Raw genomic sequence first — 25214 nt, forward strand, 5'->3', positions numbered from 1 at the left:
ATGAGCACTGATTTATCCCAGGAAATCACCCACTCTGGAGACACGAGGCAGGCCTGCCCCATCCCAAATCCCACATTAGGCATCTTGATGATTTCAGTAATAATTTATTGTCTTTTTATTTAACGTTGCAATTAACATGATAAATCAGTGCAACAGTATTGTTTGAAATGTAATATACAATTAAGCCAAATTAATTAATTGGCCTTCAATGATCAAGAGGAGAAAGATGTTCATTGTTTTTTTTTATGTGAAGAGATAGTTTGTTTTAATAAAAAATGTGCTGTGAGGCAGCTCACAATGGAGACAACTTCCATGTTTGGGGTGAGCACGGGGCTGGGTGAGGAGCTTGATGGGAACCCAGCCCCTGCACCCAGGACTTCCCTGGGACCATGGCAGTGCCTGCAGCACAAGCCAGGTGAGGTGTGCTCCAGGTGGGCAGGGATCTTAAATCCTGCCTGGCACAGCCTGCTGGAGCAGTGCCCTGGCCCTGTCCTGGCCAGGTCCAGCTGCCCATGTCAGCCGTGCTCTCCCAGCTGCAGCTCCCGCGTGTCCCCGGGTATCCCTGGGTGTCCCCGGGTGTCCCCACGCTCCCTGGGCTGGGGCACGCTCTGCCCTGCACTGCGTGTCACGGGAGCACAAAGGGTCCCTGGGCAGAGGGGAGGGGGCAGTGCCTGTGGCACCCCCGGGCTGCTGCGGCTCCTGCGGCAGCCCCGGTGCCACGGCTCGTGTGAGGAGGAGTTTAACATTTCTGGATATTCATTTAGATGTGGTGTGCGGGTTAAACATAACGTACGAGCGCTGCTCCTCTCATTGCTTCCAATTAAACCTTGCTTGTTAGTTTAACCTCTAGGTAATCCCATCAAACAATTGATGTCAAGGAAACACTGCCCACAGTGGCTCTGGATGAGTGGCCATTAATTTTAATTGCCTTGATATTAAAGATTAAGAAGTATTGGGACTAGCAGAATGGAAACGATCTGATGTCAAGCAAATCCACTCACTGAGGCTTCCCCAGGCTGCTGGTGATATTAAAATTTTACTGTGAGAATTAAATAAACCTTTATTAGTGATGGCTGTTGTTTGATTGGTCCAGGGGCGTGCATAAACAGAGGGGTCTCGTGCACATCCATGGACAATACAGTTGATGTGCAGAGATTCCTCAATTATGATACTGTTAATAAAGCATAATCTGATTGTACACAATAATTATTTGCTGGGTTTCATTAATGTATTATTGCTTCTCTGACTGACAAGGTGATATTAAGTGCAATATATAGAATATGGTGGAGTATTATCAGGGGAGCAGGATATATAAGGTGCCTTCCATATTACTGGTAAAGGCCAGAGGTTTTCCATTAATTGTGGTTAAACAAAAGCCTGTGCTGCATCAAATACAGCAGGATTTGACTCCTGCCTCAGCAGGATCCTGAAGTGGGTGCTGTGACAGGACCCCAGCCCCTGCTATGCCCTGTGGCTGCCTGATAACCACTGGGCTGTCACTGGTCCCTTCCCCTTCAGAGCTGGAGTTGTTCTTTTATTGTCTCTGCCGTGTTGGCCATTGTCCATGTTCCAAACTGGGTTTGTTATTTAGGAGCTCTGTTACAGCAGCTGAAGTTAAACAAAGCCCCTAAGCAAGATTGTACAAACTTCCCTGAGCGGCTCCAGGCGTGACCCCTGTGCGGGTTAATAGCCGGTGCCCTGGGAGCCACCTTGGCTTCAGTACAGCATCTTCAAAGGGACATGACAAAGTGACTTTTCAACCATTATTGATTTATATGATTCCTTTCATTTTCAGCCAACCAAACACTATTCTGTGAGTGGGCTGCCAAGGTTGTTCCAGCCCAAAAATAAAGAACAATTGCTCTCACTGCCCGCTCGCCCTCAGTCAACCGGACCTTGGTCCCCCCTGAGCAGCTCTCTGGGTCTTGCACCGGTTTTGCTGACAAATGGCCCATGGTGGTGGGGGACAATGCTGTGGTACAGCAAGCTCCGGGATACGTGCAGTCATCAGTCACTTGCTGTGCCTCAGTTTGCCAAGAGAGCAGCAGAGCCAGGTCAGCTCAGCCCTATGGTGACGTTTAACTGATCCGGGTTAGTGCTGTTACCTGCAGCAGGTACAGGTCGTGTTCCTGGCATCTCAGAATGACGTCTCAAAGGGATCCTGCTTTGCCCAGCCAAGCACTTCGTGTCCTTCACCCTTCCCACCTCTCTCCACTGCAGGTGTCCAACTGGTTTGGCAATAAGAGAATCAGGTACAAGAAGAACATTGGGAAGTTCCAGGAGGAAGCCAATCTCTACGCGGCAAAGACGGCCGTGACTGCAGCGCACGCCGTGGCCGCGGCTGTCCAGAACAACCAGACCAACTCCCCCACCACACCAAATTCTGGTACGTACCCGGCTGCTGCCTTCAGCCTCCTGGAGGGCCCCGACGGCGCCCCAGCGAGCTGGGTCGGGATGAGGAGGATGCAGCTCCTTAGCAGCCCCAGTCCTGGCACAGGGGGGAGTCCTGAGCCCGAGGCTGGCCAGGCTGGACCGCGAGACCCCAGCCCTGCCGTGGGTGGTCCCAGCTGCTCCACGGCCAAGCTCCCACAGCCGTGCGAGAGCGGAGTGGGGCCCCTGTAATTCCTGCAGCCTGCCTCTGCCTTCTGGCACCTTCTTTGTTTCTGTAGTTACTTTAAGCTTTTTCTCATTCACCGAAAAGAATGTAAAATGGGGCAGAGGTCCGAGTTTGGTTTTGTAGGACTGTTAAATTTATTGTCAAGATAACAACAAGAGGAATATTTTAGCATGCTCTAATTAGAGTTTAAACTCTGGATGGCTTGAAATGGAGTTGATGTTATAAATAGAAATCTAAGGATGGAACTTCAGTTTGGAGTTACTCTGTGACATGTTCTGCTGCAGGTCTCACTGGTGTGCTGACGACATTTTGCAAGTCTGAGCACTGCATTAGTCAGGGAGTGTGTGAGGGAGGCATTGCTCTTTTGGGCTCCAGGGGCAAAGGTTGCCACAAGCACAAACACTATTTGCAGTCAAGTTTTGCTGTGACTTAGCTGTGGACAACTTTTAAAGAGTATAGAGAACCATGGGGGAAAAAAAATACTAACTAAAAGCAAGTAAGAAAAAGGTTCCATCTTTAACAGTAATAACCCACATAATTGGGAACTGCCAACCATTTCCTTTGCAAGGAGACACGAAGCACAGGCTCAAATTGAGTGTTTGTGATGACACCTCATGATGGAGGGATCCAGGGGGACAGCTCTGATATGGAAACCTGGCTGTACAGGCTGCTCTTCCAGAGGGAAGAGCTGCCTGGGGTTGCAGGGAGCTTCCAGGCTTGCCCAGCACACGCTCTGGAGTGGGGCCAGGGGCCACGCTCACCCCACGCCAGGGCAGCAGCTTCCCCTCCACTGAGCCTTGCCTGTCCTCTCCTCTCCTGCTGCTTCTCCTTCCCCTGCCCTCAGGTCTCGGAGTTATGTTTTTGCAGCTCTCTGTTATTCAGCTACCTAACTCTTTCCTTTCCAGGTTCTTCTGGTTCTTTTAACCTCCCAAATTCTGGGGACATGTTCATGAACATGCAGAGTCTGAATGGGGATTCTTACCAGGGGTCCCAAGTCGGAGCCAATGTGCAGTCACAGGTAGGAGAAATGCCCCCAGCAGGGCCTTTCTGGCAGGGTAGGGTTTGGGCTAAAAATTCCACCTTACTCTGGCTCTATTAACTGGTCTGGGCCTCGCTGCAGAGTGGAGGCTGCATTATTTCTGGATGTGGCCTATTCTTACCCCAGCATTGAATTTCACAAATATTAAGGAAAGAATGATTTTTTTCTGATTGAAATTTTAAGCTTTGTGAATGCATTCGGCTCTGGCTTGAGCTCATGGAATGGGACTGGGTGCATCTAACTTCCATGGACACTGTAAATCCAGTGAAATTTTCTTTCTTTTTTTTCCTTTCTTCCCTCCTCCCCCTGCCCTTTAAAAAAAAAACCCAAACAACTCTCCCATCTCTCTTTCATTTATTGGACACACTTTTATTTATTAATTCATTCATCTATTTCTGTATTTACTCAAAAGTCAGAACGCCTCTGACTGAGCTATTACAATACACCTCATTGCCAGCCACTGTTGCAGCCCTCTCAGAAGGGCTGGCTCCGTGCTTTCTGTGCTGTGTACACACCATCGTCTCCTCCACACATCCAGCACACACAGGAGGGTGAATATTCCCAGCACTTTGCTGCAGGCACTTGGGAAGGAGCTGCGGGCCCTGCTGCTGGGAGGAACTTGTGTTTGGTGGTGAGAGCAGCAGAGATGTATGGGCTCTAACGGGCACGGATTGGTTGAAATTCTGCCAGTCAGTCTTGATTGATAAATTTGCCTTTCGTAGAAGATGCTAAACCCTTTTGGCTCACATAATTCAAAATGTTGCCTATTGTAAGTGATGATGTTTTAATAGATTTGGAATGATGAATCCTGTCTCCCCTCACTTTAAGGTGGATACCCTGCGTCATGTTATCAATCAGACGGGAGGATACAATGATGGCTTGGGAGGAAATTCACTGTACAGTCCACATAATTTAAATGTGAGTACCCGGGGGAACAGTGGTTTGGAGAGCCATAAGCGCAGTGGCAGGTAAATGCAGTCATTAATACCTGTATTAATTGCTCTTGCAAATGTGTTGTTTAATATCACATCTTTGGGGATGAACCACAGAGCAGCCCTTGGTGCAGCTGTAAGGCTTGTTAGTGTGAGAAGAGAGAAATTCCAGATTCTGTGGCTATAAATGGTTTGAATTTTTATTTGTTTCAGCCTTGTGAGTTAAAAGGTAACAGCCTCTGAGCGGCTCCTGTGGCTCAGGCAGGGAGGGAGCTGTGCTGGGCTGCGCTGCCCGTGCCAGCTCTGAGGGATGTTGATGCACCTTGGGCCATTTCAAGGGTGCCCATTTTTCCTGTGTGCGAGAGGAACCTTTGGCCTCGTTACTCCAAACGGCAGCGAGCAGTCAGTCTGGCTAACAGATGCCAGTAAATTGAGGGATTACGGGCTTGATGGTGATAGGTGCTAAATGTCCTCCCGCTGGCCGTGAGCGATGGGATGTGACAGTGCCCGGGCTGGGCAGGCTGTGCCCGCGGCCAGGATAAATCAGTGTGGGGATGTGCTCTGCCTTCCTGCGGGGAGCGGGCGAGGAGCGCCCCGGGGCTGCAGGCACAGCTCGTCCCTCCTCCCGGCTTCTCTCTCCCGCTTACAGCTGCAACAATTAGTGCTTTATAGATATATATTTATGTGATTTTTCTTTGTTTGCTTCATACTCATGGACTCTAAAACTGCTGTAGAGAATTCCCAGCCTAGTGACCCTCTCCCCCCTCACAGGGTCTACCCCAGTGCTTCCCAGCTGATGTGGATTGGGGTGCGGGTGCTGAGCAGCCCCAGAAACCCACGGAGAAGGGGAACGGGGAGACCCAGGGTGAGCTGCTGCAGCCACAGGGACGGGGAGCTTTTCCCCCGTTTTGAGTTGCCACTTGCCATGAGAGTAAATATTAATGATTTAAAATGTGATTGAAGATGTTCAATTGTAAGGGGAAAAAAGTACCATTAAATACTCAAATCTTTTACATTTGAAATGTCAAATCTTTCTTTTTGGATTTATAAATAACTCATAATAACCCACAACAAACCATATAAAAAGCCTTTTAGTTGCATTTCTCCTTTTTCATTTAAGTGTTTTGAAATGCTTCAGAGAATTTGCGATATCCTTATCAACATGATAAAATATGAAACTGTGATTGCCTGCAGCATTTTACAGACATGAATTCCATCTTCACTGATGAGGCCTGATAAGGCGCTGTTGTATAATACAGTGCATAATCTCAAACCACCAGAGTAAGGATTAATTTATTTGAAAAAAAGAATGCTTGCTGACAACCTCTCTTCCAGCTGCCAAGCTCAGTAAAAATATTGTACATTTGTTGTTTATAAATTTGGATAAAAGAGGAATGATGTTTACTTCAGATGGAATATCTTTAGACTCGTATCTGCACAAGAGTTTTTCTTTCTCTAAGTAGATTCTCGTATCTTTACAAAACCAAAACTCGCGGTTCCGCCGCGGAGCGGGGCCCGTGCCCGTCCGGTCCGTCTGAGCAGCGGGCGGCTGCCGGCGGGCGCAGCCGGGGTGCTGCGGGTCGGTGCTGCCGTTCATCTCACGGAAGGGAAAGCCCAAAGCCCCGGGTTTGTCAGGATGGAGCTGCGCTGTTTGCTGTTTCATCTGCAGAGCAGATAATTACGGAGGCTGCTCTCCCCTGGCGCAGCCGCCCGGCTCTGTGCCGTGATGGATGAGCGCGGAGCCAGGCCGGCTGTGGGGTGCGAGGGGCGGCGGCCGGGGGTCCCCCGCCTCACCGGCGCTCCCCTGCGCTTCTCCCCGGTGTCCCCGGCCCGGAGGGTCTGGGTGGCCGAGCCCCAGGAGCACATTTGCCCGCTAACCTTTCCCTGCCAGGCCGGGGGCAGCGGCGGCGCGGCCGGGGCCGCTCTCGCGGGCGCTGCGCTGAGGCCTCCCCGTCACTTCCACTCAGCGTCCCCCAACTCACGAGCCCGCGCCTCCCTCTTCTTGACTGACATAAAAATATGTAGCGACAAGCTGTCTGCCACAGCCGAAATCCGATCAGACATTGATTCCAGCAATTGCCTCGATTGGCCGAGACATAAGGCAAATTTGTTCCTGCGCTGCTCGTGCTGAGGCAGGTCTGAGGCGGGAGGGCCGCAGCCGGCACGGAGCGGGGCCGGAGCGGGGCTGCCGCTGCGGATAATTGCAAAACCGAGCCTTGCTGCCTTTCGCCGGGGAGCTGGGGGGACATGTGCGGGGAGCCAGGTGGGGCAGCTCTGCCGAGGGCCCTGCCGGTGGGGAAAGGCCATTCCCAACTTCGGGCAGTGAGGGGAGACGCGGGGGTTAAACACGGATTGCCCCAGGCTTGTCCTCTCAGGGGGAAAAGCGCCGGTGCAGGGATGTTCCTCATTAAAACAGGGATGATCTCTGCAGAAATCCCGCAGTGCTGGCTGCAGCCAGCTCCTGGCTGAAGGGCTCCTGCTTCCCTGCTCCTGCACAGCCCCTGCAGCCGCAGGAGTGCGGGACAATCCCGTTCCCGAGCAGCGCCCCTCAGCCCTGCCATCGGCCCGCGGTGCAATTAATGTGCGCAATGGTATCAATTGACTTGTTTTTGCCTTTGCAGGCTAATGGAGGCTGGCAGGACGCAACCACTCCATCTTCTGTGACTTCCCCTACAGAAGGGCCGGGAAGTGTGCACTCGGATACCTCTAACTAATCTCCTAGCAACACTTTTTCCCTGAGCTGAGATGCCTTGATTAGCGCATTCAGAGTTGCAGGAGAAAAAGGAAAGAGTTTTTTTGTAGCCAACCACCTACAGCTTTACTGTAAAACCTTGTCTTATTAGAAAACTTGGTAAATCTGTTTTTTAAAGGTATCATAATCATTTGTATTTATACTTAAAACACACAATGTTAAAAAGCACTTTATCCAATTAGGCCAAGATTTAGCATTGTTTATAGCCCTGTAACTATTTTATCATAATTTATTATCAGCAGTTTTAATGATGTTGGTCTAACAGTTGCCAATTACTTGGCCTTAAGGGTAAAAGTACAGGACAAGCTTAACCTCAGTAGCAAGAGCAGACACAAAGAACCGCCTCACCCAAATTTAATTGTGTGCATATTTCCATGGAAAGTCGACAGGAATCACAGACTTTGATTGTGTTTCATCTTTTCATATCTCTCACGGAGCTGGAATAAAAAGAGCTGTTCAGTTATTTCGGTTAACAATGGTCGTGTTTAAGAATCCTTATTCGTCACATTTTTTTGTTGAGATCTATTGTCTTACAAATTAGATTGGAAACCAGGAGCATCTTTTCTGGCTAAAGCCCCCCCCGGAGCCCGGGTCTCCCCTCGGAATCCCGACACGGACACAGGTTGCTCTTGGGAGAGGAGGACTCTTGCTGCTGGTCTCTGTGCACGCCACCACCCGGGGTTTTACAGTACGAGCTGGGTGCTAGCCGCGCCTGCCAAGGGCCGGTGCCTCTGCTTGGCAGCAAACCACAAACAAAGGAAAAGGAAAGGAAAGAGCACCGTGATATGGAGTGTTGTACATAGTGTAGCAAAAGAGTATTTATACATCTCACCAATCAAACACAGCTTTATTACCTCATGCGAACTCATACAAACCAATAGACTTTCAACATGTTCTGTAGCTTAGAGTGCTCACTTACTACCTCTGAACGATACTCACGCTGTAGTTTGTCTCTTTCTTATCTTTTTGCATCTTGTAATTAACTCTTTGTTTCCCCACGAAATGTAATGTACATTGTAATCTCCTACAAATCAGGGTTGCCTTGGCAACTGCTAAAGAAGCGGAAGTGGAAACATGGGGTCTTAGGTTGGACACAAAACAGTGCAACTGTTGTAAATACTGAGAAGCATTTTGAATGTTCTTCATCTTGTTACTAATACACGCAAAAACCAACAACTAACTGTAATGCATACAGACTTCAGTATTCAGTACTGTACATCCCCCTGGATTGCAGGGGCCCTTTCTCTCTCTTTTGTATTGTATGCGATTCTGAAACTGATTGAGTCATGAAAATAATTTGTGGCAGTGATTCTAATGTATTAAACCGTTTCGTGTTACTTTCTAACTGGATTACACCCTGGATTGAAAAGTCTTCCTCGTGGTAGTTATATGTAGTTTCAAACATGAATAAACTTTTTGCTTTCATGATCAAACGTTGATGTAATTTCTTCCTGCTCAGTTCAAGTCAGCCTGAGGAGATGCATCGGTCTCCAGAGGAGCGAGCTGGCACGGAGCAGGAGCTGAGCACCTCTTTAAACACCAGCAGGTCCTTGTGCCCTCTTGCCAGGAGAGGATTGGAAATCCTGGGAGAGGCACATCCTGGGCAAAGGCTTCCACCTGCCAGCGCCTGCCTCTGCTGCTGCCCTGCTCTGCCTGGGAGCCACAAATCAAGTGGAGGTAAAGGAAGGGGTCAGGCCTTTAGATGAGTTTAAAAACCATCATCATATTCACTCTTAATTACCATTTGTATTTAACATTAACTTTGGGGCTATAGCCTCAGCTAGCAAGTCTAATGTGATTATAAAAATATTTTTCTTTATTAAAAAAACTTTTTTGGAAGGACGTATATATATAAATGCTAATTTTAAGTCTTTTTAATAAAGTAAAGGTCAATAACAGGTAATAGCCTATTTACCATATCTCAAGGAAATTGACTCACAGGAAATCAAATTAACGTTAATCACTTGCAGCAAATGGTCTTTGATAAATATAACTACTCACTACTTGGGTTAGTGCAGCTAGGCAGGAGGAGGCCGAGCGCTCACCGCACCAGCCCTGGGCTGGAGCCCGGCTCGGTGCCTCAGGAGCTGCACCATCACCTTCCCTTCCCTTTGGCTCTTCCAGCCTCCAGGTGTTCTTCTGGGGGCTTAACTGCTACTTGCATGATTCGATGAGCTTGTGGTTCAGCTTTTCTCAGCAATTCTCGAATCAGGGCGTTTTGTAAAGTACCTTTGCTCTCCCACTGTCCCCGGGGCTGCAGCGGCACTGCACCCCACGCTCTCACACAGCAGCCACTGCTGCTGCTCTGTTCAGAGCAGACTCACCTCGATCAGGTTTGGAATTGAACAGCGCTGCTTCTTCCACAGGTGGTGCTTGTAAATAAACAAGTAAATAGCTAGACTTGCATTGCAAAGCCTTTGTTATCAGTTAAGGGGAGCTGGGACAGGTGGGGACTATGGACTGCTGAAGACTTCTGTATGCTGAGGACAAAGCACCCAACAATTTGCATTTGCTAATGGAGCTCCCCAAGTCCACACGCTCAGTGTTCGTGCTACAGCTCAGTGGAAATGGTATTTTATATTTTAAATGCAAAGTGTGTCAGCGGAGGCGTAGTAGGCAGCGTAATGAACACTCAGACGTCCCTCATCTTGATCACATCTCTGCTGGCCACAGGCAAGGACCTGTCACACACTGAGGAGGTTCATAGGAAGGCCATCAACAACCTTTGGGCCGCCCTTGCGTGCCCCACGCCCGCTGGGCATCATTAGCTGCTGCTTTGCAGCATTAAGGCTTTGGGTCCCTTTGAATTACAAGTGCAATTTGGCTTTTCCTTACGTTGGAGAGCAGCCACGTGGTTCCACGGCAAATAATAAACATCTTATCCTTGAGGCCTGATCACGCATCAGGGAGGTTTACTGCCAGCACCAGTACTAGGATCAAGCTGCTGATGGTATATTGTGTTTCACCCAGTAGCTACACCCTGAAGGAGCCTCGCAGGAGCAGCGAGGGGAGGAGAGCCTCAGCCTCCCACCCTGCCAGCTCAGCAGCACCATCCCGATTCCCTGCGCCCACGTTTGAGCTTTGGGCACACCAGAACCCTGCAGCAGGAGCCCACCAGCCATGGGAGGTGCCAGCCCCAGACCCTGTGTGGAGCACAGCAGGACCAAAAGGATTTGCAGCAGGTCCCAGGAATCGCCATCTCCTGTGCTCGGCACTGACCTGACTAAGGCATCCATCCCTGGGACAGGCACGAGGGTGTCTGGAGGAGAGACCCACGCTGCTCCCTGGGCAGGGCTCGACAGCCACTTCTGGGACCAGCCCCAGCTCCGTCTGACCTGCTGTGCCATGGGGACCGTGGGGACCGTGGCGACTGCTCCGCGCTGTCCTGCACGAGGAGCTTGAGAAGCCCAGCAGCTGGGGACACACGATGCCTCTGGTTTGTGACCTGCTGAGCTGTGGGAGCAGCCCCAGAGCCCCCGAGAACAGCAAACCTTCCTCTGCTGACGGTGGAGCAGGCGGCAAGCTCCGGCTGTGCCCGGCTCCGGCTGTGCCTGGTTCCGGCTGTGCCTGGCTCCGGCTGTGCCCGGCTCCGGCTGTACCCGGCTCCCTCTGTGCCCGGCTCCAGCTGTGCCCGGCTCCCTCTGTGCCCGGCTCCGGCTGTGCCTGGCTCCCGCTGTGCCCAGCTCCGGCTGTACCCAGCTCCGGCTGTGCCCAGCTCCGGCTGTACCCGGCTCCGGCTGTGCCCGGCTCCGGCTGTACCCGGCTCCGGCTGTGCCCAGCTCCCGCTGTGCCCAGCTCCGGCTGTACCCGGCTCCGGCTGTGCCCGGCTCCGGCTGTGCCTGGCTCCGGCTGTGCCCGGCTCTGGCTGTGCCCAGCTCCCTCTGTGCCCAGCTCCGGCTGTACCCAGCTACGGCTGTGCCCAGCTCCGGCTGTATCCGGCTCCAGCTGTGCCCAGCTCCGGCTGTACCCGGCTCTGGCTGTGCCCGGCTCCGGCTGTGCCCGGCTCCCTGTGTGTCTGGGCTCAGATGCAACGCGGGATCCTGAGCCCTGGGGAGACCTTGGGGCACGGCAGGATGCGTGCCCCGCGGGGCTGGGTCAGTGGGGGCAGCTCTCCTGGCTGGGCACGACGTGTGTGAGGCTGAGCTCAGTGATCCTGCAGCAATGTCCTGACCACACGTGAGCCGAGGTACAATGCCACTGCCACTATCTGTGCCATGTATTTCCAATGTGATAAAAGGAACTGCGAGTCACTGAAGATGTTTCCAGTTTGTGTTAATAAAATACATCTTTTTTAAAGAATGGAATTCTTCAAAGATTGGCAAATTTTATTTTATTTCATTAGCTTTAATGTCACTGCCATATGGACTGTGAAGAAAAGTGAACCATTAGATCAGAGGGACTGAGTTATCAGTGTGACACAGAAAGCTCTGATACAATTGTTAAGGATAAGCCCTGGAGTGATTTATTGCCTGCATTGTATTAGTCACAGAGGAATTATGATATGCTCCCCATTCCTGTATCATATTAGGGTTTTATTAGTCTAATATGACATGGTAATATAATATATGATTAGAATTCCCACCCAATGATCCTTTCCTTGGTTGCAGGGGCTGGAGAAGGTTCTGTGTGCATCAGATGCTGGGCCATCATGCCCAGGGAGGAGTGGGGTACCTGGGATGGCACAGTAGCTGAACCAGTCTCCAGGCCTTCCCGGTGGGACATGGGGCCCCTCACCTCCTGTGGGCACCCCGGGCCATCTGTCTGCCACCCAATTAATTTCCCCTGAATCACAAAGCTGCTGCTCCTTCCTGCAGCTGGGACAGCGGAAGGATGGAGCCGGCATTACGATCCTTGCTGAGCCGAGCCACTGTGTCCCAGCAGTACCTGGGAGACCATCCCTGCCACGTGGAGCACCGGCACGGCTGTGCCAGGGCTCCTGCAGTGCCAGCAGAGCCCTGGGCTCAGCATGGCGCGGTTTGCACGGGCTCTGGACAAAGGAGAGCCCCGGCAGAGCGCGGAGCTCGGGCCCGGCGGAGCGCGGAGCTCGGGCCCGGCGGAGCGCGGAGCTCGGGCCCGGCAGAGTGCGGAGCCCGGCCCAGGCGGGACGCGGAGCTCGGGCACCTCGGAGCGGGGAATGCGGCACACGGCCGCCCCTGGCTGCGGGCGAGCCCGGCTGAGGCTTCGGGAGAGCACGCGGCGCCGTTCCCGTGGCGGGAGATCACCTATTAACGCCTGCTATTCGTATAATAAAAGGTTTTTGGTGGCAAAATTCAGCATAAAGAGCACGCGTCATTAAGTATGGAAATCCAGAATTTTATTAGCAATCTGCTAGATCTGAACTGACGCCAATTAAACAAAAAAGATATCATTTATAAAAAGGCAGAGTTCAAGTTGTATTAAATATGAAATGCAATTTTCTGCTGCTTGTGATTTATTACCATTGGTACATTGTTCAAAGAAGCATGTTATATTTCAATAGAGAAATATTGTTTATTCATTAATATTTTAAAACTTGCTTATTGCTGTGTATGACTCTCCTGCAGAATGAAACTTATGATTTAAAACATGAATTAATAAACACATTTGAAAGTGTTAGACAATATCATAACTGCTCATTTTTCATTTTACTGAGAGCATATTAAACTTTTATAATTCTGTACTATTATTTTCCAAATAAAGGTATGGGCTCTAAATTGCTAATTTCAGGTACAGATGAGAGAAAGCAATAACAGATGTTGGGAATCAGTCACTATGTCCTCCTAATACAGCTCAATACTTCTGTTCTCACATGATTCACAAATTTTCTGTTCAGCACCACGGCCCCCTCAGAGAGCCTGGGGTGCCCCGAGTGCCTCTCCTGGTGGGGCAGGAGGGTTCCAGGGACAGCAGCCTGGAGGGAGCAGTGCAGGTTCCGGGTGTGCTGGGCCAGGGGAGGATGCTGAGCTTCAGGTACGCTGGAGCCGCAGGGCTGCGTCGTGCTCCCAACGCCAGGAAACCTTTGATAGAGGCTGACATCCTAAATGAGGCCGAAAATATTTTATACAAAATGTGATAAAGCAGTAATGATCCCAGAGGCCTCGGGTTATCTTGGTGATTACCTGCACCCACCACTTGAATCAGCAGCATTAAGGGGTCCAGACCCGATACGCAGATCCCTCGGAACTCATTAGTCCTGAGTACTTTATACTGACTCACCTCTCAGCTGCTTGATTCAAACTAACCTTTTTTGTATCTTAAAATCTCTGCTGCCACAGCCCTGCTGTATTACCATAACAATAGCCGGTATTTCAATTTTAAGAACTCATTTTTCCTCAAATAGAAAGTGCCAATCAATTTAAGGAGCAGGAGAGGCACGCTGGAGCGCAGGCAGGGCACGTGCGCCGGGGCCTCGCGCTCCTGCTCCAGCCCATTCTGGGTGGGAGCCTCGTCCTGCCCTGCACTCCCCCTCCTCAGCCTCTGCTCCTGGCTCTGCAGCACGAGGGGATTCACCCCAGGACCTTGACTCTCTGGGGGGAAGCAATGCAAGGGGACGGGGAGCCGACCTTTGGAATGCTTCCCCAGCCTGGGGGGGCTTCACTGCCCCCTCTGGCTCCAGCCAAGGGCCCGGGGTTGTGGGGAGGGGTCCAGGACACGTCAGAGCAGGGGGCTGGGGGCCCGGGCAGCGTCTGTGCCTGTCTGATCGATGGTGGGGCTCGTGCCAGGCTGGCCCTCACACCTGACAATTAATGGGAATTAACTATTCACCTCTCCATTGGGCCAAGCAAATCGGCAGAACTTATTACTCCAAGCCACTCAATTAATTAAAGTTCAGTGCTTAATCAAGTTCCAGTGGTCATAAACAGGGCACAGGGATTTCTGTCTCCTGAGCACCATGCTCAGAGCTTACACAGGGCATGTACAGTGCCTGGCACTCCCTGTGTGACTTCTCATCAAATGAGCCCCCACTGTCCCCCCTGGTCCCAGGGCAGCCACCACAGAGCTGGTTCCTCTCGGTGGGCTCCGTGGTGGGCTCCAGGCTGGGGACCTTGTCCTGCCACGTCTGGGGCAGCGTTGGGAGGGGTGGAGTGCTCCTGGGCACCGTGGGTGCAGGGGCTGGGAAGCATCTGTGCCACCCCCGAGAGCCCCCAGTGACCCCAGGTCCTCCCTGAGGGGGCACAGAGGGGGCTTCACTTGGAAAGCCATCTTCTCCCCACCTTGGCTGGACAAAGAGCCACAACAAAACCTGCTCTGGCACAGAGGGAGTGTCTGTGGGACAGGAAGGCCGGGCACCACGGGAGCTGAGCTGGTGGGAAGGGGCTCAGCATGGAACTGCAGGCACCAGCAGAACAGTGGGCCTGCCCGTGTGCTTCAGAGACCCTCCAGCCATCCATAACCTGGAAGGAGATGCTGTCCAGCCACATGGGCAGCAGATTCAATTAGGTTTCTCTCTCCCAGAACGTGGCACGAGAAGCAATCTCTCTTTTTTGAAGAATGTAATAACAGAGTGCAATGGAAATGCGTCGAAGAGACTCCAAGAACAGGATCCCTGCCTTAAATCTTGAAAGCAGTCAAGAAAAATATGTTGTTTACCTGAATTTGTTTTTCATAAGGTCTCCCAGAGGATTAATAAACTAACCTTTCGTCTGTGAACACCTGGTCCTACACGCCATCAATAACCCGCTGCACCCTCCGCATCGATGCGCACTCGGTGGCAGAGGCAGATTGCAGGAGCTGCACAGGAGTCACCAGAACTGTGACAGAGAGGACACCAGGACTCTGCCTGTCCCCAGGGCCCTCTGGCTCCTCACACACGGAGCTGGGCTGGGCCCACGTCCCAGGTGTGGCCCTGAATGCAAGGCTGGGCTCCCCAGCTGGAGCAGGGCTCTCCTGCAGGGCCCTGCTGTGGTGGGGGGGTTTGGCAGGACCCTGTCCCGGGGGGCTGGGGTGGGAGAGAGCCAGGTGCCCTGCCAGCAGCACCCTGCCAGCAGCACCCTGCCAGCAGCACCCTGCCCCGAGCGGGCTCCAGCCTGGCATCCCTTAATTGATTGATCGGCTCGGACTGTCAGCGCTTACAGAGATAATTCAATTTATAAAATCCTATTAAGCAGTGAAAGATTTTTTGATTGTCGAATTGTTTCCTATGTTATGCAAATCATTTTGGTTCCTCTCACTTGGAAATCCGCTTCCCATTTGCGAGAGCTGGCCACGGAGCCGTTCCCCTCCGCTGGCTGCTGCTCAGACGCTCCGAGGGTGGCTGAGCACGGGACAGCCGGGGCAAAGGGACAGCCGGGGCAAAGGGACAGCCGGGGCAAAGGGACAGCTTGGGGCAGAGACAGCCGGGGCAAAGGGACAGCTGGGGCAAAGGGACAGCCGGGGCAAAGGGACAGCTGGGGCAAAGGGACAGCTGGGGCAAAGGGACAGCCGGGGCAAAGGGACAGCTCCCGGTGTCCCATGGTGTCCTAGTGTCTCGTGGTGTCCCAGTGTCCCATAACACCCCAGTGTCCCATGGCATCCCAGTGTCCCACGGTGTCCCAGTGTCCTGTGGTGTCCCAGTGTCCCGTGGTGTCCCGGTGTCCCATGGTGTCCCAGTGTCTCGTGGTGTCCCAGTGTCCCACGGTGTCCCAGTGTCCCATCACACCCCAGTGTCCCATGGTATCCCAGTGTCCCGTGGTGTCCCAGTGTCCCGCGGTGTCCCAGTGTCCCATAACATCCCAGTGTCCTGTGGTGTCCCAGTGTCCCGTGGTGTCCCGGTGTCCCTTGGTGTCCCAGTGTCCCGTGGTGTCCCGGTGTCCCATGGTGTCCCAGTGTCTCGCGGTGCCCTGGCACGTGGGATCATCCCTGTCACTCTCCTGCAGCTCTCACCCTGGGCACAGGCAGGGCTCTGGCAGCCCAAACCATCCCTCTGTGCCCGTGTTCCCGTGCCGGAGCAGCACCAGGAGCCGGTGCTGCTTTGGGGGTACCCTGTGCCCCCACCCTGCTGACCCCGGGCGCAGGCAGGAGGACCTGGGGCTGCCACGTGGCAGCTGAAGTTTGGTTCCCGTTTTCAGCTCTTTGTTTCCATCCCCCACCCCCACCCTGATGCAAACTCCTCTCTCCGGTTTGTTTCCATAGAAATCCTCAGCTGTAAATCCTTAAGTAACTTTTTTTTTTATTTATAGTGTGCTATTAATGTCCTTTCAAGCCGAGGACTCCAGGAAATGAAATAATAGAAAAGGCACCACTTTGAAATGCATCCAGGCATTTATTGTTAGTAAGTGAAAAAGTAACATGAGCATTTAAAGAAAATATTGGCAGATAAATTGGGTTTTAAAGAAAATATAATTGGATATAATTTCTGCTTCATTCAGTTAAATATTTATTGTTTTATTGACTTATTTTCTTTTATTTATAATAAGAACCTTAAGCTGAAATTTAATTTTCTTGATATAAATATACGTTTTCATAGAAAATTTGGCATTTAAAAATGTTATCTCAGACATTAATGGCTTTGATAAAAGCATGCGGCTTGTGCAAGGGTTTGGTTTAGATATTTCCAACCTCAGTAAATATGAAGTAGTCTCTATAATCATCATTATCATAACAATTACTATTATTCTAATTAATGGGTAAGCCTAATGGCAATGCATCCACATGGAAAATCAGTGCTTGCTGCGTATTTGAGTTCTTCTCAGAGTTTTTGCTGAGATCTGCAGAATTTGAGCTCCTCAGAGGAGCCCTGCCCCGGGCAGGGGCAGCTGAGTTCCAGCCCCGCTGGGGAGAGGACGGAGCCTTCTCCCTGCTGGGCTGGGAACAGAGGGCTCGTGGCAGCAGCAGACAGACAGACTGACGGACAGACAGACAGACAGACAGAGGGAGCCATCAGCACCATCGCGGCAGACGCTTTCCACTGCCAGGGTCAGCCGGCAGGACAGGTCACCGCGGGGCTGCAGTGCCACTGCCGCTGCCGGGGCGTCACCTGCCCGCCCTGCCACCTGCCCGAGGTGGCACCTGGGCACTCACAGGCTCCAGGGCAGGTGGAGGGCAGCAGTGTCCCCGCCGGGGTGGCAGTGCCTGAGCAGCAGGGCTGTTTCCATGGCAGCGGGTTTTCCAGAACACTCCTCCACCCCCCGATGGGCTCCCTGGGACAGGAGCCCCCCCCGGTACCCGCTGGAGCTGCCACCCTGCCACTGCCTGTTCCCGGGATGGCCTCTCCAGGGGCAGCTTGACTCACATCCCGGGATGGCCTCTCCAGGGGCAGCAGGACTCACATCCCGGGATGGCCTCTCCAGTGGTAGGAGGACTCACATCCTGGGATGGCCTCTCCAGGGGCAGGAGGATTTGCATCCCAGGATGGCCTCTCAAGGGGCAGCAGGACTCACATCCTGGGATGGCCTCTCCAGGGGCAGCAGGACTCACATCCCGGGATGGCCTCTCCAGGGGCAGCAGGATTTGCTGGTTCTCAGGGTGTTTTGGACCCTCCTGTCCCCGCAGGACACAGCTGTGCGGGCTGTACTTGTCCTGGGGCTCCCAGAAGTGGAGGGGAGAGCTCGAGCCCCTTCCCCAGCCCTCCTGACCCCTCCAAAGGGACAACCTGGCCCTGTGCCAGTGGGGGGGAACCTTTCCCCAGAGGAGCACTTGGTCACAAGGACACAGAACAGCCCAGCTCGTAACAGGGATGCAGCTGAACCACCTGCAGATGGAAATGGTGTTTGGATTCAAACCAGTGCTACAGAGGTGAAAGGCTCTGGGCTTCATTACCAGCCCCTGGAGTCACCCTGTCCCCCTGAAATATGTCACGCACACTTCAAACCTTTCCATTTTTATGGGCAGGTTTAACTGCGGCACAGAGCAGCTTATATCAACAGTGAAAAAATGTCCGGCAAGAAAAGGCCTGAAATGGTAAATATTTAACAGGTCCTTTCTGTCCTCTCCTTCTACGCACTAAAATAATTAGTTTAACAAAGAGGACTCTGTTCCCCTGTGTCTGAGCACGGCGTGTCTGGTGCAGCAGCACAGCTGTAATTCAGTCTGGGTTCTGCTGGCATTTACACTCGCTGCTCCGCGCCGCTCTCCGGTTCACGGTGTCAGCAGAACAGCTTGATTGAATTACAGCTCTGGATTCCGTTAGGAGCCAGGGATTGTTCCAGATGTAGTGGAGTTGTAGGTATCTGTCTGTGCTTATTTGGGGAGATGGACCCTCAGGAAAACCAGGAGACCAGATGTGGGTCAGCGCTGCCGGCCCCAGAGCCACAGGAGCCGTGGCACGGCTGCCTTGCCTGCAGCAGCTCCGGCTCCTGCCCGCTGCCCTCGCCGTGCCCTCGGGCACAGGGGTCCCTCGGGTCCTTCCCGTTCTGGAAGTGAGAGCAAATCCCGTCCTGCAGCACCACTGCCACGTGGTGCCAGAGATGGTCACTGAGAGACGCATCGGCTCAGCTCATCCTGAATTCCATTGAAACTCCAAGCAGACTCTGGAAAACAGGATGGGAGGGCTGAGGCGTGGGGAGGTCCGGGTGTGCCCCCGGGGACAGCGCTGACCTTAGTGCCCGGGGCGCGGCAGGGACAGGGCTCTGGGTGCCACCGCTGAAGGGCAGCGGGTTTCCCGGTGTCCGGCATGTCCCGCTGTCCCCCCGGCTGCTCGGGCTGCCCGACCGCCCGTGCCCTTGGGCAGGCGGCTGTTTGGAAGCGGCATCGCTGCCCGGGAGGGAGGAGCACGTGCCCAGGGATGTCCCTCGAGCCCTGGTGCCACATCCTGCCTTTGTCCGCACCCTCGTGCAGCGGCAGCCGGGGCCTTCCCCTAATTTGTCTTGTTAATCAGAGACAGCACACTGATCAGTCGTGGTGAGAGCTGGAATAATTGCAGACTCAAAATAGCACCGATTTCAATCTTTCAGATGATAATCTCTTGCCTTGGAAATGCTCGTGCTGGTTTAGCAATGGGAGAGGGTTCCTGGCAAACCTCTTCCCGGGAATGCCACGCAGGAGGAGAGGGCAGGCGGGTGAGGCAAGCTGGCATTCCCAGCCGGGCTGGGGGCTCCAAAGCCCCACACCCCACGGAGACCCGGGTGGCACACACAGCCCTGAGCTGCCCACGGTGGCTCCTGGGAGGTCTGTGCCCGAGCAGATGCCACGGGCAGCGGGTCTGGGGGCTCCTGGCTCCATCTGTGCCACCTCTGCCAGCACGGGGCCGTGGGCACTGCCACCCCGGCCAGCCCTGCCTCCCCTCCCATCCGCAGTGCCAACAGCTCCAGCAGGATCTATATCTTTCCATAGGCAGTTTGTTTCATCACAGTAACATAATAATGTGCTGAGAAGAGCTCATAGTTGTGGATTAATGTTTAAAAGCTCTCACTTTTGGGTTGTTGAAATGAATGTTAATTTGACAAATGGCAGCCATTGGCATGGAGGCGGCATTAACATGGAAATCAGAGTTAACCTCCAGCGGGGCCGGCGCAAGGTGAGAGCAGCAGCCGCTGCCGTTCCTCACCTGATGCTCACACTGTAAATACTGCCAGTGCCCCATCTATTTATAGAACTCATTTAAAGGCTAGTTCAGGGAAATCTGAATGACATCTCCTTAAGAGAGGCAATCGTGGGGTATCTTGGAATATGTCAGGCAGCTCTCTTGCTTTCTCTCTCAAAAATACTCATATGTCCACTAAATCAATTTGCTTTTCTCTTGTAACTGCATTTGCAGGGCCATTCTTTTCCATTTTCTGTCACTGTCACACGCTAATTCATGTCACTCTGCTGTGCAGGAGGGCCAGTGCCTGCCCCTCTGCACGTCAGCAGCGCAGATCCCCCGTCCCTCCTGGCCCTGCTGCTGGGCTGGAGGGGGCCAGGGGGGCTCGGGGGCTGAGGGTCACACCCCGGGGTTCTGCTCTGCTCCTCTGGGTCTGGACGTGCACCTTTGCAGAGGCAAAGTGCTTGTCCACGTGCCAGAGCCTCTCCAGGTTATCTTCTGTGGGGTGGGGAGATCCTAAGGATTGCCACAATTTGGTTTTTATTATTTACCTTGTTTTCCTTCAGTTTTCACTTAGGAGAAAGGATGAGAATTTTCAAATGGGCAAAAGAATGCAGTGGCAAAGCTTTATGTCCTGGGAGCAATTAGAGCAGAAAATCCAGGGGGAAAAATTCTGATCTCAGGGCAGTGGCTCTTGAGTGAGGAGAGATCTCCTAACTCTCCATTCCCGAGGCACCCCGTGCAGGTGCCCCCGACCTGCTGGGTGGCTGAGCATGGGAACAGGGCTGCAGCAGCCCCTGACCCTTCCAGAGGGAATGTTCAACGTGGCCCTGAGCAAACAAGGAGAGCAGTGCCCCTCAGGCCTCCCCTCCTCTGGATTCTTCAGATGCTGTTTTTAAAAGCGAGGTGGAGAGGAGGCTGCAGACCAGAGGATTTCAACCCAAACCCTGCAGCTTTGGTTTTGCAAATTATTTAATGTTTTGGAATGTTCCTTACATCTCCAGATATAAATATTCAGCCTTGCAGCTGAGAAACTTCTTTCCAAATTGATTTTATCAGGTTCAAGTACAAATTTTTCTGTTAAAAACCTTCTTTCCTTGACTCTTAATTGTTCCTGGCCAAGAAATGGAAAAGAGGAAAAGGGAGTGAATTACATGACCTGTCTCTTTTTGTTTATTAAGAACTTCTTTCCAGTGTCTGATTCTTACGGAAATATGGTTTCAATTTTCTCTTTGAATTGTGGATCAAGAAATGTTGCCAATACATATTTTTCTCTGTCAAAATTTCATTTAATCTTGGGTCTGTAGAAATCTTGAGAGCCACGTCTGCTCACTGGGTCATTACTGTGTGCACCTCTTGTCACGTTAGTTTTCCATTGGAATCACATTTGTTCTGGAGAGGCACCATGATCTCAAGAAGTGTCCAGCACTCCTGGGCTCGGGCTGTCATTCCTGGGGTTTGGAGGGACTCGGGTCCACGAGGGGCTGGCTGGAGCGAGTGTCCTGCAGCAGGAGGGGACCCCTCCCTCCGTGCTGCCCCCAGACCGAGGGCAGCTGCAGCCAGGGCTGCCCCCGTGCTCCGGGGGTCTCCTGCAGGGCCCAGCTCCCCCGGGTGTTGCTGTGTCCCAGCACTTCTCTCACACTGTGAAGTGATTCACTCCATCGCAGTTAGCAAAGCCTGGCTCTTCCAGGCTTTGGAAGGACTGACTTTCACCGTCTAAATGAGAAGAAAAGGAAGAAATGCCCCACAGCCTCTCTCCACCCCCTAAAAAGAGGGTTTTTTTTCTGATGGAACTGGAATGCTGGAAACAATCCAGAGGAATTCAGAAAGTGGACCTGTCAGAAGAAGGTTTGAACGAAGCCCTTGTCCAGCTCACGTCCCGGGAGCGGAGCCAGGCAGGGGCTGGGGCTGCAGCCCTGCTGGGGGTCCGGGGGGCTGCACCCCTGTCCCTTGAGACCTGGAGCTCCAGCTCCGTGCCAGCTGCTGCCCTGAGGGGCTCTGCACGCCCCTCTGCCTGCCTGCCACTCGCTGCCCCCAGAGAACTGCAGCACGGCGGGCAGGGGCAGGGGCTGCACTCCAGGGTCTTGCAGGTCTCTTCCAACCTTTGTGCTTCTGTGATGCCGTGTGGAAGGGTGGGGACACAGCTGGAGTCCCCTGGAGCCACGGCACAGGCAGGTGAGCTGTTCTGGGTGCGGGCAGGAGCATCCACTGTGCTCCCTCCAGCGTTTCCTCACCTCTGCCTGGCCACAGATTAAAGGGGAGCGTCTTGAAGGAGGCTTTAATCAAAAGTTAGAAGTTGCAGGCAGCATGTCACAGTTCCTCATCAGGTTGCCATTATAATGCTCTGTAATTGGAAAGACATTAATATTGACAGTGTTGTGAAGAATGTCCTGCTTCTCCCTGCATGTGTGGATTTGATAGAGTTGAATAATGGAGCAGATATGATGGATTAGGAAAACTCCCCAGCTAAGGTCCCTAATTATAGAGTTTTACCTGCCCAATTAAGGTGGAGTACTTGAGAGAAAGCCAGACACCAACTCTCTGCAGGCACCTGCATGCTCTGGGAAGCCTGAGCAGCTGTGACAGCGCTGGACCGGAGGATTCAGACTTTATCCTTCTTGAAATGTTGCCTTGCTGGTGTCCATGCAGTGTGGAGCTAAAACCCCCCAGAGGCTGAGCAGCCCCTGTAAATGAGGCTGATGCAGGCTCTGGGCTGAGCTGTTCTGTGCTGCCTGGCTGTGGGCTCCAGAGCAGGAGCCAGCCCGGGCCCCGTGGCTGTGCCCGGGGGGGCTGGAGCCGGAGCTGTGCCTGCTTTTGGGGGACGTGGGGCTCTGGGGCTCCAGTGACACCCCAGCCACCCGGAGTCTTGGAAATGCAGGCCAGTGGGACAGAGAATTGCTAACAGTAAATAATAATCTGGCTGTCTGCAGCCTAAGGGTGGGTCATGGTGGGTTTCCTTTAGCCACCCTATAAACAAAGCAGTGTTGGTCCTGGAGAGGCTGGGGTGACACTGGTGGTGTCTGTGCTGGCACCGTGACAGGGCAGGTGTGCTGGCACCTGGCACCGTGACAGGGCAGGTATGCTGGCACCTGTCACCATGACAGGGCAGGTGTGCTGGCACCGTGACGGGGCAGGTGTGGTGGGACAGGGCACTGTGACAGGGCAGGTGTGCTGGCACCTGGCACCATGACAGGGCAGGTGTGGTGGCACCTGTCACCGTGACAGGGCAGGTGTGGTGGCACCTGGCACCGTGACAGGGCAGGTGTGCTGGCACTGTGACAGGGCAGGTGTGGTGGCACCTGTCACCGTGACAGGGCAGGTGTGCTGGCACCTGGCACCGTGACAGGGCAGGTCTGCTGGCACCGTGACAGGGCAGGTGTGGTGGGTGCTGGCACCGTGACAGGGCAGGTGTGGTGGCACCTGTCACCATGACAGGGCAGGTGTGCTGGCACCGTGACAGGGCAGGTGTGCTGGCACCTGTCACCGTGACAGGGCAGTGTGGTGGCACAGAGCCTGCTCACCCCTCCCAGGAGGAGCAGCCTGTTTCCCTGTTCCTAGAACATTTTAGCACCCAGCCGCCCCTGTGCCCTCCCTGCAGCGGTGCTCAGTTACCGTCCATGATGGAGTGAGCGTTCTGCGGGGCTCTGGAGCCGTTTACCCGCGGTGTGCTTCCTTCTCCCGATATCCCCGCCGGCTGCCGAGGGATGCGGACGTGCCGCTGCTTTTTTCTGCGCCCCTGCCTCCCTTTCATCTTCTCCCGTGATGAATTGTAGGGGAGAACTACCCAAGCCTGTCTGTTTTGGCTTAGATCAGCTTTTCTTCTCATTATAATTTAAGTCTTTAAGGGTCTTCAGCAGGAGCCTGTAAAAGTGCGATCGCTCAGGGCTCCTGACGCCGGTGTTTCATGGCCACTCGGGCCGTGATTCATGCGGGGCCGGCCGTCTCTTTGTGCTCAGAACAATGGCTTTGTGCCGGGCTGGCGCCCGCGCCGGCCCACCAAGGGTTAACGCAAAATCCTGCAAGAGCTGAAAACTATGGATTGAGCAAAATCTCCCTGTCAGCTCTCTGTGATTTTGCTGAGAGCACTTGGACATGCTGGCATTGGATTTACAAATTGAAAATCATTAATAATTCTAACCAGGCTGTGATAAATCTGAGATCAGTCTCGATGAACCTGGACACCATTTCATAAATCAAAAAGATTACTTAGGAATTTTTTAAAATCTGACGTCAAAATGTCATGGTTACTAATGGTTTTTGTAGATCTCTTACAGTGATATATCATTTATCTACGCTACATCTAAAATGTGACACCGGGGCAGAAATGTGATGTCTTTAATATCATGAATACATTTTATCCCATAATAAAGGTATTAACAACTTCTTGCTGTGAATTGTACTTGAAGTTCCGTGCCTGATTTAGTGCTATTGTTGTGTAGCCTGGTTTCCCCCAGCTATGTGCAGACAAACTGTTGCTCAGGCTGTGCTGACAGGCCGAGGACCCCCGAAGCAGAGGAGGAGGTGGCTGGGTCCTGGCTGTGCCCCCCAGGGCCCCTTCCCCAGGGAACACGGGCTGAGCAAACGCCAGAGCCCCCCGAGCGGCTCACAGCACAGGGTCGGGCTCATACTGCTTCTGGCAGACTTTTCTCACTCATTTTAGGCACAGCAGCCTGAGAAAAGTTTACAAGACTTGTGGAATGAAGCCCCAGCAATGACGTGCAGAAAGTCCCCGTGGAAGCGCTCCCTTACCTGGCCGATGAAGGCAATGCTCTGACATGTCACTGGGGAGGAAGGCAAGGTGTGAGCCAGGGCAAGGAGCTGCCCCGGGAATCCAGCACGGGCTTTGGCACAGCCTGCTCTGGGATGGCTTTGTGTCCGTGCCACACCTTGTGCCAGCTGCAGCTGGGGGCACAGCCCTGCACAGGGCCAGCTGCAGCCCCGAGCCTGGCCGCTCACAGGGCACCGAGACCCCGACGCCAGCGGGCAGAGGAGCTGCCCACCCGGGCACAGTGTGTCCCTGCCCCTTCTGTGCTCCCACCACACCTCGGGGCTGTGCACAGCATCCAGGCTGGCTCTGCTCCCACCTTGTGTTGCCTCTCACAAGGAATCTCCAGAGACGGCTGGCACGCCTGCCAGGGGGGCTGTGGCACAGCCCGGTGCAGCTTCCTGCAAAGGATCCTCCTATTATAAATGGCTTGTGCGGATTTTGCTGTAAAATGTTACATGGTTTTGGTGCATCCTTTTTAAAAATGAATGCTTCAGCTGTTAAAATGTAGAGCATTGTTGCCAGCCTCCTCCCGTGGAGCTGGGAAGGTGCTGCAGGAGCACAGCCCTGGCACCGCTCTGGCAGAGCTCAGCAGCTATCAGAGCTGAGCAGGGAGCGCAGGAATTTAGAGAGAAGCTTTATGGGGAGAGATTACATTCAGAGGTGAACAAATGGTGGTACCAAGTCTATG

The 25214-nt window shown here is 53.1% G+C and overlaps 1 protein-coding gene across 4 annotated transcripts in view; it reads left to right on the forward strand.

The window, feature by feature from the left end:
* Window positions 1–8773, forward strand: part of PBX3 (PBX homeobox 3) — a 100159-nt gene extending 91386 nt beyond the window's left edge. For 3 of the 4 annotated variants that reach the window (XM_041406864.1, XM_041406865.1, XM_041406863.1), the window contains exons 7-10: window positions 2221–2386; window positions 3523–3635; window positions 4485–4574; window positions 7210–8773. In XM_041406864.1, the coding sequence (XP_041262798.1) occupies window positions 2221–2386; window positions 3523–3635; window positions 4485–4574; window positions 7210–7302 (462 nt within the window). In that variant the 3' untranslated portion in view covers window positions 7303–8773. The remainder of the gene's footprint in view (window positions 1–2220; window positions 2387–3522; window positions 3636–4484; window positions 4575–7209) is intronic. The other variant, XM_041406866.1, reaches the window with a different exon arrangement.
* Window positions 8774–25214: the final 16441 nt, after the last annotated feature.

This window comes from Onychostruthus taczanowskii, unplaced genomic scaffold, assembly GCF_017590055.1.
Source record: "Onychostruthus taczanowskii isolate IOZ18803 unplaced genomic scaffold, ASM1759005v1 scaffold25, whole genome shotgun sequence".
NCBI lineage: Eukaryota > Metazoa > Chordata > Aves > Passeriformes > Passeridae > Onychostruthus > Onychostruthus taczanowskii.